Below are 15,733 nucleotides of genomic sequence, written 5' to 3'. Positions count from 1 at the left end.
GGAGAGTTACCTATCAATTGGCATCGGGTGGCACCATCATCTCGAACAAAGAAGAGACAAAGGATCGTCGAAAGTGGTCGAGATTTGATATATTACAAGACTTTAGTAAAGAAAAGTTGTAATCCAGTGCTAATTGTGTGTATTAAATTTAATCCAGCACTCTACAGGTATTATTTAAGCGTAATTTAACTCTGTGACAAAGGTTAGTACACACGTGTCAAGCTTTGTTCTTTAACTTTAGATTTAATTTAAGTGTACCGGTCTGATTTAGTTACAACTTATTAATTTAATAAAAATACTAGTTTAAAAAATAAGTAATTTAATAAATATACAAAATCAGAACGCTTAATATTCACACTTAAACGCTTAAAGCTTACACTGCACTTGCCATCAACATTAATTTTAATTAGTTAAAAATCAAATGTACAATTAACATTATCCTTAAATTCATTTCAAGTGCTTTTACGTGAATATCGTACACCTATAATTGTAGACTGCTAAGATTATTTAACCTTAAAATTGTAACTTTAACTTTTGCTTGCTTATTGCTAGGGCACTTTCATTGATTGTTATTTCTCCTTCTCAAATTTGTAACATAAATATTCCAGGTTGACTACACTCGCTTCCCAAAAATGACTGAAGAAAAGGAGCTAATTGCCAGGCGGGCCAGCTATAAAGGCCGACTAACCATATTTGAGAAATATATGGATGATTTGGACGTTGCTTCACTGACATCGGCTGAGGTAAATGAATTGCAGTTGCGTATGGGCAAAATTGAGTCGTTGTATGGCCGTTATGATGAGATTCAATTGGAACTTGAGTGCAGTTCGAGTAACTCTGACACTCAGTTAGCTGAGCGAGCAGAGTTTGAAAGTAGGTATTTTAAATTACTTTCCAAGGCGCAAGACATATTGGCCAAACACGCCAAACAGCAAGAATCGAGTTTCAACTCAGCCGCAAGCGACCAATCATCGCGTAAAGGAAATAATAAGCTTGTTCGGTTACCGACTATTCAATTGCCAAAATACAATGGTTCCTATGAAAATTGGTTAGGCTTTCGCGACACCTTTACTAGCCTCATTCACTCCAACGACGGCATTGACGACATAAATAAATTTCACTACCTTAGGACTTCCCTGGAGGCATCCGCAGCAGTCGTCATACAGTCGGTGGAATTCTCGTCTGACAACTACGCGTTGGCTTGGAGACTTCTATGTGATCGCTTCAACAACAAGCGCCAGTTGCTGCATAATCATGTATCGGCCTTGTTCAATATTGAACCGATTGCACGAGAATCTTCCAGCCACATTAAAAGGGTCATAGATCAGGTTAACAAAAACCTTCGTTCGTTAGAAACACTAGGCGAGCCCGTCAAAGAATGGTCAACACTTCTCATTCACTTAATTTCACAGAAGTTAGACACAAAATCATTTCGTGAGTGGGAAGAGTTCAAAGGCGGTTTAGATAAAAACAAATCAGTTACTTTCGAGGAATTCTTAACTTTCTTACAAAACCGTGCTGATTTACTCGAAACACTCGAATTATCATCGAATCAGTCACTTCAACACACTAAAAGTGCCACTAAAATAAAAACTATGATAGCAGTGCATGATAAAATAGGTAATAATAACAACAAAACTCAGCCGCCGGCGACAAAGCCGTGCCCGAGATGTAAGGGCGATCATTGCTTATCAAACTGTGCGCAATTCCTTGCGTTAAGTAATGCGGCTCGGTTGCAATCATTACCTAATTATAAGGTTTGTTTTAACTGTTTTAGAGGTGGTCATTATTCCAATCACTGTAAAAAACCTGGTTGCAAGATATGCAAACGCAAACACCATACGCTAATTCACGTATCTGAGGGCATACCTAGACCGACATTAAACAGTGATAATAGCACGGGCGTTATCAGCGGTGTCGACCAGCAGACTGCGCCCGCGCTCCCGTCCCCCGCCGGCGTCGAGTCGGCCCAGGTTGCATTGTCAGCAAATGTCTTGCCGAGTACCTCGTCTTCATACTGACATAAGGAACAAGACGTACTGCTATCCACTGCACTTATAAAAATATACGATGCTAACAAACAGGAGCACATCGCTCGCTGCGTTTTAGACAATGGCAGTATGTCTTGTCTCATGTCTCAAAAAATGTATAATAGGCTAAACCTGGCAACTGATTTTGTTAATAAAAGCCTTATAGGTGTAAACAAAAAGTCGTCGCCTTTATCAGAAAGGTGTCGAGTCGAAATTAAATCGCTCAATGAGAAGTTCGCAACAGATTTAAACTGTTATATTTTGTCTTCAATTACAGACGCTATTCCTTCTCGTCGAGTTGACGTGTCCAAATTAAATATCCCCTCAAACATATGCTTAGCGGACCCGTATTTTTACAAACCGGCTGACGTCGATATGATAATAGGGGCCGAACTATTCTGGGATTTGTTAGGATGTCAAAAAATTAAACTGGGTCACGGTTTGCCGATCCTTTGGGAAACTCAACTCGGATGGTTGGTTTCTGGTCCTATTTTTAGACGCAACGAATCGAAAATGCCATCATCATCATCCATAAAGTGTAATTTCGTGACAGTTAATTCAGGCAACGCTCTCTCAACCGTTGATGACGATCTACAAAACCAATTAGCGCGTTTTTGGCAACTGGAGGAAGTTAGCCATCAGTCGTCTCAATATTCTCACGAAGAGAAATTATGTGAGGAGCATTTTCAGGCTAACACTGTCCGTTTGAAGGACGGAAGTTTTTGTGTTAGGTTGCCTTTAAAGCAGAGTCCTAAGTTGTTAGGCGAATCATTTCAAAGAGCTAAACACTGCTTCTTATCGTTAGAGCGTAAGTGGAAAAATAGACCATCATTTAGGAAGCTATACGTCGAGTTTATGTCGGAGTATCACGCTTTAGGTCACATGTCCGAGTATGTACCTACCGATTCGGGTACGGGTACCTATTTTATACCCCACCACGGGATTTTACGGGATAGCACAACTACCAAGTTAAGGACAGTTTTTAATGCTAGTAGCCCCACTTCTTCCGGTGTTTCGCTTAACGACTTGCAAATGGTAGGACCAACTGTCCAAGATGACCTGCTGTCCATACTCATACGTTTTCGACAGCATAAATACGTAATATCTGCAGATATTGAGAAAATGTATAGGACCGTATTTCTTCATCCTGACGATCGAAAGTTACAGCTGATCCTATGGCGCGAAAATGAGTCTGACGTTTTAAAGACCTATCAGCTAAATACCGTAAGTTATGGGACGGCTAGCGCAGCATTTTTAGCATGTCGATGTCTAAAACAAATAGGTTTAGATTGCCAAGATAAACCTTTATCTGACATAATAATTCACGATTTTTACGTCGATGATTTACTAACCGGAGGAGATGATTTCAACGAGGTAGTTAGATTTCGGCAAGGAGTCACTGATGCCTTAGCTGCCGCGCGCATGCATTTAAGAAAGTGGAAATCTAACGACCCACGCTTAATCAACTCGTTCTCTCGTGAATCAAAAAATCTAAACATAGGAACATCCGAGTCAAGCAAGACATTAGGTCTGGGTTGGCATCCAGACGCGGACCAGTTACATTTTCCAATCGGAATCTCGGCTCCTAAGGGAACCACTAAAAGGGATATATTATCAACCATTGCTCAGATTTTCGATCCCTTAGGACTTTTAAGTCCTTGTGTTATTAAAATGAAAATACTCATGCAAAGATTATGGTTGCACAAACTTTCTTGGAACCAGGAGCTTCCTCCTGAAGCTTTAAAACAATGGGCTGATATAGTCTCAAGCCTGCATCTTCTTAACAATATCCGCATTCCGCGACGAGTTTTGTGCGACTCCTACACGAGTCTGGAGCTGCACATTTTCACTGACTCCTCAGAGCGAGCCTACGGTGCTTGTGTTTACGCCCGTAGCATCAACGATGCAGGAGAGGTTCTCTTGCGACTGCTTATAGCCAAAAGTCGAGTTGCTCCTATAAAGCCTTTAACCATTCCCAGACTTGAACTCTGCGGCGCGCTAGTCGGTGCTCGGCTGTATCAAAAGGTCATTAATTCACTTCGAGCCCAAGTTAGCAGCGCAACGTTCTGGAGCGACTCAACCATAGTTCTCGCGTGGCTCAAAACATTACCAAGCAAATTGCAGCCATTTGTTCGCAACCGTACAGCCGAAATTCTCGAAATATCAGGCAATAGTTCCTGGCGACACGTTCCGACTGACGAGAATCCTGCTGATCACGTATCTCGCGGTGTTAGTTTCGAGGAATTAAATTCCCTTGATTTATGGTGGTCTGGTCCTAGTTTCCTTAAGCGTGATGCTTCGACGTGGCCACAAAACCCGTGTACAGAAGTCTCCAACTTACCAGAGGTTCGAACCGAAATAACCTTGTCCGCTTTCATTCAAGACGAGACTTTCATAGACTTTGAACGGTTTTCAAATTTCTTACGGTTAAAACGCTCTGTAGCGTACATTTTGCGTTTCATATCGATTTGTAAAGGCATGCCAGTAACTACTCAATATTTAAACGATTTAGAATTGAAAACCGCATTAAACCTACTGATCAAAATATCACAAGCTGAATCATTGCCAGAGTATAAGTTACTGTTAAACTCTCAAATTTTACCTAAGGGCAGTCCACTGTTAAAGTTAAATCCATTTCTGGACGAAAACTCAATAATGCGCGTTGGTGGTCGCCTTGCTAACTCGGAATTTCCATATGAGAAAAGGCATCCAATCATCTTACAGTCCACTCACAAATTCACTAAGTTGCTTTTTCATTTCGAGCACAAGCATTTATTGCACGCACCACCACAGCTTTTGCTAGCCACCATCAAAGAACGATACTGGCCGATAGGAGGACGCAATTTGGCTAAGTTATGTTACAGACAGTGCGTCAAATGCATTCGAATGAAGGGACGCCTACTTAGCCCTTTAATGGGTAATTTACCTAAAACTCGGTTGTCCCCCGAAGGCCACGTCTTCGTCAATGTAGGCGTAGATTACGCCGGTCCTATCAACTCGGCTAGTCGTCAGGGAAGAGGTTGTAGGATAGTAAAGGTGTACATCGCCATATTCATATGCTTTACAACGAAGGCCATACATTTAGAGTTGGTTGGTGACCTAACAAGCAATAATTACCTGATGGCTTTGAATAGATTTATGTCGCGCAGAGGAAAGCCCGCTAATATCTACTCAGATAACGGAACCTCATTTGTTGGCGCCTACAACGAATTGTCAAGGTTCCTCAAATCCAACTGCAATTCTATTGCCGAAAGTGCGTCCAATGAAGAAACGAACTTTCATTTTTTGCCAGCTTACGCGCCACACTTTGGCGGTCTCTGGGAAGCGGGTGTGAAGTCAACAAAGCATCACTTAACCAGAGTGCTGGGCAATTCCAATCTCACTTACGAACAACTTAATACTACACTAGTTAGGATCGAGGCAATTCTAAACTCTCGGCCACTCACCGCTCTGTCTACGGAACCCGACGACCTGATGCCACTAACTCCTGGACACTTCCTCATCGGCCGTCCGCTGACCGCGCTGCCAGCTCCTGATTACCGAAACCACTCCTTCAACTATTTATCGCGCTACCAGCGGGTAGAACAGCTGCGCCAGCACTTTTGGACCCGTTGGAGTAAAGAATATATCTCAGATCTGCAGCAAAGGGTCAAATGGCAAGCGGCCGGAGACTCTTTAGCCCAGAACACTCTGGTTCTTCTCAAAGAAGATAATCTTCCCCCTTTGAAGTGGAGGCTGGGCCGCATCATTTCAGTTTTCCCGGGACAAGATGGAATCAATCGCGTCGCCGATGTGCGCACTGCCAATGGAGTCGTCAGAAGGGCATTCTCCAAGATTTGTCCGTTGCTGAATGCTGATGTTACCCCGTAAACGGCCAGCTTTCAGCGCGCGGGGGCATGTTGAAGAACGCCTTAAGAATAACGCCTGACAAAACCCTCATCGCAAATCCATCGCCCCTCCGGCGCGAATAATTATTAGACTAGGATATATTAGTTTTAAGCACTTACTCTTAAGCTTTTGTACCGACTGGTAATAAATTAGTCATGTAGTAAAATATATTACGCTAGTTTCCATTTTCCTCCTAAAGACCTAAACATGGTCCTTCGAGCCGGATGGAAGACACCAGTGACTAAAAATAATACGGTCAAGAGGAATTGTGGAATTACTGGAGAGTTACCTATCAATTGGCATCGGGTGGCACCATCATCTCGAACAAAGAAGAGACAAAGGATCGTCGAAAGTGGTCGAGATTTGATATATTACAAGACTTTAGTAAAGAAAAGTTGTAATCCAGTGCTAATTGTGTGTATTAAATTTAATCCAGCACTCTACAGGTATTATTTAAGCGTAATTTAACTCTGTGACAAAGGTTAGTACACACGTGTCAAGCTTTGTTCTTTAACTTTAGATTTAATTTAAGTGTACCGGTCTGATTTAGTTACAACTTATTAATTTAATAAAAATACTAGTTTAAAAAATAAGTAATTTAATAAATATACAAAATCAGAACGCTTAATATTCACACTTAAACGCTTAAAGCTTACACTGCACTTGCCATCAACATTAATTTTAATTAGTTAAAAATCAAATGTACAATTAACATTATCCTTAAATTCATTTCAAGTGCTTTTACGTGAATATCGTACACCTATAATTGTAGACTGCTAAGATTATTTAACCTTAAAATTGTAACTTTAACTTTTGCTTGCTTATTGCTAGGGCACTTTCATTGATTGTTATTTCTCCTTCTCAAATTTGTAACATAAATATTCCAGGTTGACTACACTCGCTTCCCAAAAATGACTGAAGAAAAGGAGCTAATTGCCAGGCGGGCCAGCTATAAAGGCCGACTAACCATATTTGAGAAATATATGGATGATTTGGACGTTGCTTCACTGACATCGGCTGAGGTAAATGAATTGCAGTTGCGTATGGGCAAAATTGAGTCGTTGTATGGCCGTTATGATGAGATTCAATTGGAACTTGAGTGCAGTTCGAGTAACTCTGACACTCAGTTAGCTGAGCGAGCAGAGTTTGAAAGTAGGTATTTTAAATTACTTTCCAAGGCGCAAGACATATTGGCCAAACACGCCAAACAGCAAGAATCGAGTTTCAACTCAGCCGCAAGCGACCAATCATCGCGTAAAGGAAATAATAAGCTTGTTCGGTTACCGACTATTCAATTGCCAAAATACAATGGTTCCTATGAAAATTGGTTAGGCTTTCGCGACACCTTTACTAGCCTCATTCACTCCAACGACGGCATTGACGACATAAATAAATTTCACTACCTTAGGACTTCCCTGGAGGCATCCGCAGCAGTCGTCATACAGTCGGTGGAATTCTCGTCTGACAACTACGCGTTGGCTTGGAGACTTCTATGTGATCGCTTCAACAACAAGCGCCAGTTGCTGCATAATCATGTATCGGCCTTGTTCAATATTGAACCGATTGCACGAGAATCTTCCAGCCACATTAAAAGGGTCATAGATCAGGTTAACAAAAACCTTCGTTCGTTAGAAACACTAGGCGAGCCCGTCAAAGAATGGTCAACACTTCTCATTCACTTAATTTCACAGAAGTTAGACACAAAATCATTTCGTGAGTGGGAAGAGTTCAAAGGCGGTTTAGATAAAAACAAATCAGTTACTTTCGAGGAATTCTTAACTTTCTTACAAAACCGTGCTGATTTACTCGAAACACTCGAATTATCATCGAATCAGTCACTTCAACACACTAAAAGTGCCACTAAAATAAAAACTATGATAGCAGTGCATGATAAAATAGGTAATAATAACAACAAAACTCAGCCGCCGGCGACAAAGCCGTGCCCGAGATGTAAGGGCGATCATTGCTTATCAAACTGTGCGCAATTCCTTGCGTTAAGTAATGCGGCTCGGTTGCAATCATTACCTAATTATAAGGTTTGTTTTAACTGTTTTAGAGGTGGTCATTATTCCAATCACTGTAAAAAACCTGGTTGCAAGATATGCAAACGCAAACACCATACGCTAATTCACGTATCTGAGGGCATACCTAGACCGACATTAAACAGTGATAATAGCACGGGCGTTATCAGCGGTGTCGACCAGCAGACTGCGCCCGCGCTCCCGTCCCCCGCCGGCGTCGAGTCGGCCCAGGTTGCATTGTCAGCAAATGTCTTGCCGAGTACCTCGTCTTCATACTGACATAAGGAACAAGACGTACTGCTATCCACTGCACTTATAAAAATATACGATGCTAACAAACAGGAGCACATCGCTCGCTGCGTTTTAGACAATGGCAGTATGTCTTGTCTCATGTCTCAAAAAATGTATAATAGGCTAAACCTGGCAACTGATTTTGTTAATAAAAGCCTTATAGGTGTAAACAAAAAGTCGTCGCCTTTATCAGAAAGGTGTCGAGTCGAAATTAAATCGCTCAATGAGAAGTTCGCAACAGATTTAAACTGTTATATTTTGTCTTCAATTACAGACGCTATTCCTTCTCGTCGAGTTGACGTGTCCAAATTAAATATCCCCTCAAACATATGCTTAGCGGACCCGTATTTTTACAAACCGGCTGACGTCGATATGATAATAGGGGCCGAACTATTCTGGGATTTGTTAGGATGTCAAAAAATTAAACTGGGTCACGGTTTGCCGATCCTTTGGGAAACTCAACTCGGATGGTTGGTTTCTGGTCCTATTTTTAGACGCAACGAATCGAAAATGCCATCATCATCATCCATAAAGTGTAATTTCGTGACAGTTAATTCAGGCAACGCTCTCTCAACCGTTGATGACGATCTACAAAACCAATTAGCGCGTTTTTGGCAACTGGAGGAAGTTAGCCATCAGTCGTCTCAATATTCTCACGAAGAGAAATTATGTGAGGAGCATTTTCAGGCTAACACTGTCCGTTTGAAGGACGGAAGTTTTTGTGTTAGGTTGCCTTTAAAGCAGAGTCCTAAGTTGTTAGGCGAATCATTTCAAAGAGCTAAACACTGCTTCTTATCGTTAGAGCGTAAGTGGAAAAATAGACCATCATTTAGGAAGCTATACGTCGAGTTTATGTCGGAGTATCACGCTTTAGGTCACATGTCCGAGTATGTACCTACCGATTCGGGTACGGGTACCTATTTTATACCCCACCACGGGATTTTACGGGATAGCACAACTACCAAGTTAAGGACAGTTTTTAATGCTAGTAGCCCCACTTCTTCCGGTGTTTCGCTTAACGACTTGCAAATGGTAGGACCAACTGTCCAAGATGACCTGCTGTCCATACTCATACGTTTTCGACAGCATAAATACGTAATATCTGCAGATATTGAGAAAATGTATAGGACCGTATTTCTTCATCCTGACGATCGAAAGTTACAGCTGATCCTATGGCGCGAAAATGAGTCTGACGTTTTAAAGACCTATCAGCTAAATACCGTAAGTTATGGGACGGCTAGCGCAGCATTTTTAGCATGTCGATGTCTAAAACAAATAGGTTTAGATTGCCAAGATAAACCTTTATCTGACATAATAATTCACGATTTTTACGTCGATGATTTACTAACCGGAGGAGATGATTTCAACGAGGTAGTTAGATTTCGGCAAGGAGTCACTGATGCCTTAGCTGCCGCGCGCATGCATTTAAGAAAGTGGAAATCTAACGACCCACGCTTAATCAACTCGTTCTCTCGTGAATCAAAAAATCTAAACATAGGAACATCCGAGTCAAGCAAGACATTAGGTCTGGGTTGGCATCCAGACGCGGACCAGTTACATTTTCCAATCGGAATCTCGGCTCCTAAGGGAACCACTAAAAGGGATATATTATCAACCATTGCTCAGATTTTCGATCCCTTAGGACTTTTAAGTCCTTGTGTTATTAAAATGAAAATACTCATGCAAAGATTATGGTTGCACAAACTTTCTTGGAACCAGGAGCTTCCTCCTGAAGCTTTAAAACAATGGGCTGATATAGTCTCAAGCCTGCATCTTCTTAACAATATCCGCATTCCGCGACGAGTTTTGTGCGACTCCTACACGAGTCTGGAGCTGCACATTTTCACTGACTCCTCAGAGCGAGCCTACGGTGCTTGTGTTTACGCCCGTAGCATCAACGATGCAGGAGAGGTTCTCTTGCGACTGCTTATAGCCAAAAGTCGAGTTGCTCCTATAAAGCCTTTAACCATTCCCAGACTTGAACTCTGCGGCGCGCTAGTCGGTGCTCGGCTGTATCAAAAGGTCATTAATTCACTTCGAGCCCAAGTTAGCAGCGCAACGTTCTGGAGCGACTCAACCATAGTTCTCGCGTGGCTCAAAACATTACCAAGCAAATTGCAGCCATTTGTTCGCAACCGTACAGCCGAAATTCTCGAAATATCAGGCAATAGTTCCTGGCGACACGTTCCGACTGACGAGAATCCTGCTGATCACGTATCTCGCGGTGTTAGTTTCGAGGAATTAAATTCCCTTGATTTATGGTGGTCTGGTCCTAGTTTCCTTAAGCGTGATGCTTCGACGTGGCCACAAAACCCGTGTACAGAAGTCTCCAACTTACCAGAGGTTCGAACCGAAATAACCTTGTCCGCTTTCATTCAAGACGAGACTTTCATAGACTTTGAACGGTTTTCAAATTTCTTACGGTTAAAACGCTCTGTAGCGTACATTTTGCGTTTCATATCGATTTGTAAAGGCATGCCAGTAACTACTCAATATTTAAACGATTTAGAATTGAAAACCGCATTAAACCTACTGATCAAAATATCACAAGCTGAATCATTGCCAGAGTATAAGTTACTGTTAAACTCTCAAATTTTACCTAAGGGCAGTCCACTGTTAAAGTTAAATCCATTTCTGGACGAAAACTCAATAATGCGCGTTGGTGGTCGCCTTGCTAACTCGGAATTTCCATATGAGAAAAGGCATCCAATCATCTTACAGTCCACTCACAAATTCACTAAGTTGCTTTTTCATTTCGAGCACAAGCATTTATTGCACGCACCACCACAGCTTTTGCTAGCCACCATCAAAGAACGATACTGGCCGATAGGAGGACGCAATTTGGCTAAGTTATGTTACAGACAGTGCGTCAAATGCATTCGAATGAAGGGACGCCTACTTAGCCCTTTAATGGGTAATTTACCTAAAACTCGGTTGTCCCCCGAAGGCCACGTCTTCGTCAATGTAGGCGTAGATTACGCCGGTCCTATCAACTCGGCTAGTCGTCAGGGAAGAGGTTGTAGGATAGTAAAGGTGTACATCGCCATATTCATATGCTTTACAACGAAGGCCATACATTTAGAGTTGGTTGGTGACCTAACAAGCAATAATTACCTGATGGCTTTGAATAGATTTATGTCGCGCAGAGGAAAGCCCGCTAATATCTACTCAGATAACGGAACCTCATTTGTTGGCGCCTACAACGAATTGTCAAGGTTCCTCAAATCCAACTGCAATTCTATTGCCGAAAGTGCGTCCAATGAAGAAACGAACTTTCATTTTTTGCCAGCTTACGCGCCACACTTTGGCGGTCTCTGGGAAGCGGGTGTGAAGTCAACAAAGCATCACTTAACCAGAGTGCTGGGCAATTCCAATCTCACTTACGAACAACTTAATACTACACTAGTTAGGATCGAGGCAATTCTAAACTCTCGGCCACTCACCGCTCTGTCTACGGAACCCGACGACCTGATGCCACTAACTCCTGGACACTTCCTCATCGGCCGTCCGCTGACCGCGCTGCCAGCTCCTGATTACCGAAACCACTCCTTCAACTATTTATCGCGCTACCAGCGGGTAGAACAGCTGCGCCAGCACTTTTGGACCCGTTGGAGTAAAGAATATATCTCAGATCTGCAGCAAAGGGTCAAATGGCAAGCGGCCGGAGACTCTTTAGCCCAGAACACTCTGGTTCTTCTCAAAGAAGATAATCTTCCCCCTTTGAAGTGGAGGCTGGGCCGCATCATTTCAGTTTTCCCGGGACAAGATGGAATCAATCGCGTCGCCGATGTGCGCACTGCCAATGGAGTCGTCAGAAGGGCATTCTCCAAGATTTGTCCGTTGCTGAATGCTGATGTTACCCCGTAAACGGCCAGCTTTCAGCGCGCGGGGGCATGTTGAAGAACGCCTTAAGAATAACGCCTGACAAAACCCTCATCGCAAATCCATCGCCCCTCCGGCGCGAATAATTATTAGACTAGGATATATTAGTTTTAAGCACTTACTCTTAAGCTTTTGTACCGACTGGTAATAAATTAGTCATGTAGTAAAATATATTACGCTAGTTTCCATTTTCCTCCTAAAGACCTAAACACCGAGCAAGCGAAAGATTCGAGAAGAGAGAAGTGAAAAATTGAATCTTGAGCGTGGCGAGGGTTTCAAAGCACGAGGGTTAAACAAAATTTGCCCCCGAGTGAAACACATAATTTTTCACCACACTAACCCGAAGAAAATATTAACTGTAAGATATCAAACAATAAATTCAAATGAATGTTATTAAATATTTATCATTCAAAAGTCAATTCAACCAGCAAACATAAGAAAACAACTCAATATTTGCATTTGATTACTTTGTCTCACATGTGACTAAAATGCAACTTTGCTATTGATTGTTGAACAATCGAGAGAGCCTTTACCAGTTGGTGAAAAATACTTCTTTTTAATAAGCGGCGGTGTAGTTATCTTTTTATGGTTCGAATGAGTTCGTAATTGTGGGTGATGGGAAGTACAACTTTTTAGGGTTCCGTAGCCAAATGGCATAAAACGGAACCCTTACGGATTCGTCATGTCTGTGTGCCCGTCCGTATGTCACAGCCACTTTTTTTCCGAAACTATAAGAACTATATTGTTGAAACTTGTGGTAAGTAGATGTATTCTGTGAACCGCATTAAGATTTTCACACAAAAATAGAAAAAAGACAATAAATTTTGGGGGTCCCCCAGTACTTAGAACTGAAACTCAAAATTGTTTTTTTCATCAAACCCATACGTGTGGGGTATCTATGGATAGGTCTTCAAAAATGATATTGAGGTTTCTAATATCATTTTTTTCTAAGCTGAATAGTTTGCGCGAGAGACACTTCCAAAGTAGTAAAATGTGTCCCCCCCCCCCCCCCTGTAACTTCTAAAATAAGAGAATGATAAAAGTAAAAAAAAATATATGATGTACATTACCATGCAAACTTCCACCGAAAATTGGTTTGAACGAGATCTAGTAAGTAGTCTTTTTAATACGTCATAAATCGTAAACCGCAATTTTATTATGTTACTTGCTACTACGGAACCCTTCATGGGCGAGTCCGACTCGCACATGGCCGCTTTTTTTTTATTGTTAATTTACCTGTATACGTGTACGGGGCGGGTCTGGCCGACGCGGTAGATCCTGTCCTGCGCCTGCTCCTCCAGCTGCGGGTTCCAGTGCGGGTCCAGCAGGAGGAGGTGTGACGCTCCGCACAGGTTGAGACCCACGCCGCCGGCGCACAGGGAGAGGAGCATTATCTGGAGCACACCACATGTACCTGTATACCTGCACAGGGCGGGTCTGGCCGACGCGGTAGATCCTGTCCTGCGCCTGCTCCTCCAGCTGCGGGTTCCAGTGCGGGTCCAGCAGGAGGAGGTGTGACGCTCCGCACAGGTTGAGACCCACGCCGCCGGCGCACAGGGAGAGGAGCATTATCTGGAGCACACCACATGTACCTGTATACGTGTACGGGGCGGGTCTGGCCGACACGGTAGATCCTGTCCTGCGCCTGCTCCTCCAGCTGCGGGTTCCAGTGCGGGTCCAGCAGGAGGAGGTGTGACGCTCCGCACAGGTTGAGACCCACGCCGCCGGCGCACAGGGAGAGGAGCATTATCTGGAGCACACCACATGTACCTGTATACCTGCACAGGGCGGGTCTGGCCGACGCGGTAGATCCTGTCCTGCGCCTGCTCCTCCAGCTGCGGGTTCCAGTGCGGGTCCAGCAGGAGGAGGTGTGACGCTCCGCACAGGTTGAGACCCACGCCGCCGGCGCACAGGGAGAGGAGCATTATCTGGAGCACACCACATGTACCTGTATACGTGCACAGGGCGGGTCTGGCCGACGCGGTAGATCCTGTCCTGCGCCTGCTCCTCCAGCTGCGGGTTCCAGTGCGGGTCCAGCAGGAGGAGGTGTGACGCTCCGCACAGGTTGAGACCCACGCCGCCGGCGCACAGGGAGAGGAGCATTATCTGGAGCACACCACATGTACCTGTATACGTGCACAGGGCGGGTCTGGCCGACGCGGTAGATCCTGTCCTGCGCCTGCTCCTCCAGCTGCGGGTTCCAGTGCGGGTCCAGCAGGAGGAGGTGTGACGCTCCGCACAGGTTGAGACCCACGCCGCCGGCGCACAGGGAGAGGAGCATTAACTGGAGCACACCACATGTACCTGTATACGTGTACGGGGCGGGTCTGGCCGACGCGGTAGATCCTGTCCTGCGCCTGCTCCTCCAGCTGCGGGTTCCAGTGCGGGTCCAGCAGGAGGAGGTGTGACGCTCCGCACAGGTTGAGACCCACGCCGCCGGCGCACAGGGAGAGGAGCATTATCTGGAATGGAAATTATAGTGGTTAGGGTGAGGTATAACGTCCCTTAGGCGCCATTCATTTATTACGTAAGACTTAGAGGATATAACCAACGGAGACGCCAAGTCTATAATTTTCGGTACAAAATAGTCTGCCGTTTTTTGCGGGGGAGGGGCACATCAAATGTATACGTAATGTAAACATAGCCACGTCAGATAAACGTCTGTCCATACATGTGTTTGACATGTGGTTGACCATTGGCCGCCTATTTTCGACAGAGAGGAACGCCTGTTAATGACCACTCCGTTGGTTATATTCTCTAAGACGTAAGACCTTTTATAGTTCGTATTTATTTATTTTCTATGGTTATGAATATAGCATACCCGGACGTCGGACTTGGGGTCATTGATGGCGTTGACGAGCGCCGCTCGCGCCGGCACGGGCACGGTTCCGCTCAGGGTGACGCTCTTCACGCGCTCCTGCTTTAATTCTGCCTCCACGAGGCTCAGCACCGACGTCCACTGGGACACCACTACTGCTTTTTCACCTGAAAACAAAAATAGTATTACGTGTGCTTGTGGTTGTGGCACATTAATCAAAATCAAGGACGATAAAAGGGATCCTTTATCGTCCTTGATCAAAACTAATCAAGTAATTACCAGGACATAAAGGAGAAAAGGTCTTGAGAAGTTAGTGCAAAAAAGATGACTTTATATTTGAAATTGAATTGAATTTGTGATTTTATTTCATTTTCACAAATAATAAAATTTAAAACTAACATAATCTAAATAACGCCCCCGCGGCATTGTGCCAATGATGCTGGCAGCGTTCCCTCGCTGAATGACAATACTAACACGCTGCGAGAGAAGGCTGCCAGCTGTCTAGTCACCGGTAGTATCGTCGAGCTTTTTACACAGTTCTTTAAAAAGAACATGTGCGCTTGGACCCCACGGCCCCAGTGTCTCGACACCGAATGCCACATTTTTGCTTACAGCCGCCCTAGCCCTGGTCGAATGAATTTTTACCTTAAACTTGTTTACTTATATAATTAAGTAAATAGACCAAGAAATGTTATCTTTATTAACAGCACATTTCTCTTAAGACAGTTCATGACGGCGCGGGTCTTAGAAGAGCGCGAACAGTGGCGGAGTGGCAGTAGGCCCGGGCCTAAGGCGGCCAGATA

General features: G+C 43.8%; 1 protein-coding gene across 1 annotated transcript in view; it reads right to left on the bottom strand.

The window, feature by feature from the left end:
- Positions 1-15,733, bottom strand: part of LOC134673639 (transcription termination factor 2) — a 54,943-nt gene that overhangs the window by 6,383 nt on the left and 32,827 nt on the right. Inside the window, exons 20-21 of the mRNA XM_063531640.1 lie at positions 14,934-15,097; positions 14,417-14,574 (exon numbers count right to left, since the gene is read on the bottom strand). Coding sequence (XP_063387710.1) covers positions 14,417-14,574; positions 14,934-15,097 — 322 coding nt within the window. The remainder of the gene's footprint in view (positions 1-14,416; positions 14,575-14,933; positions 15,098-15,733) is intronic.

This window comes from Cydia fagiglandana, chromosome 18, assembly GCF_963556715.1.
Source record: "Cydia fagiglandana chromosome 18, ilCydFagi1.1, whole genome shotgun sequence".
Lineage (NCBI taxonomy): Eukaryota > Metazoa > Arthropoda > Insecta > Lepidoptera > Tortricidae > Cydia > Cydia fagiglandana.
This window is presented reverse-complemented; position numbering and strand designations above follow the sequence as displayed.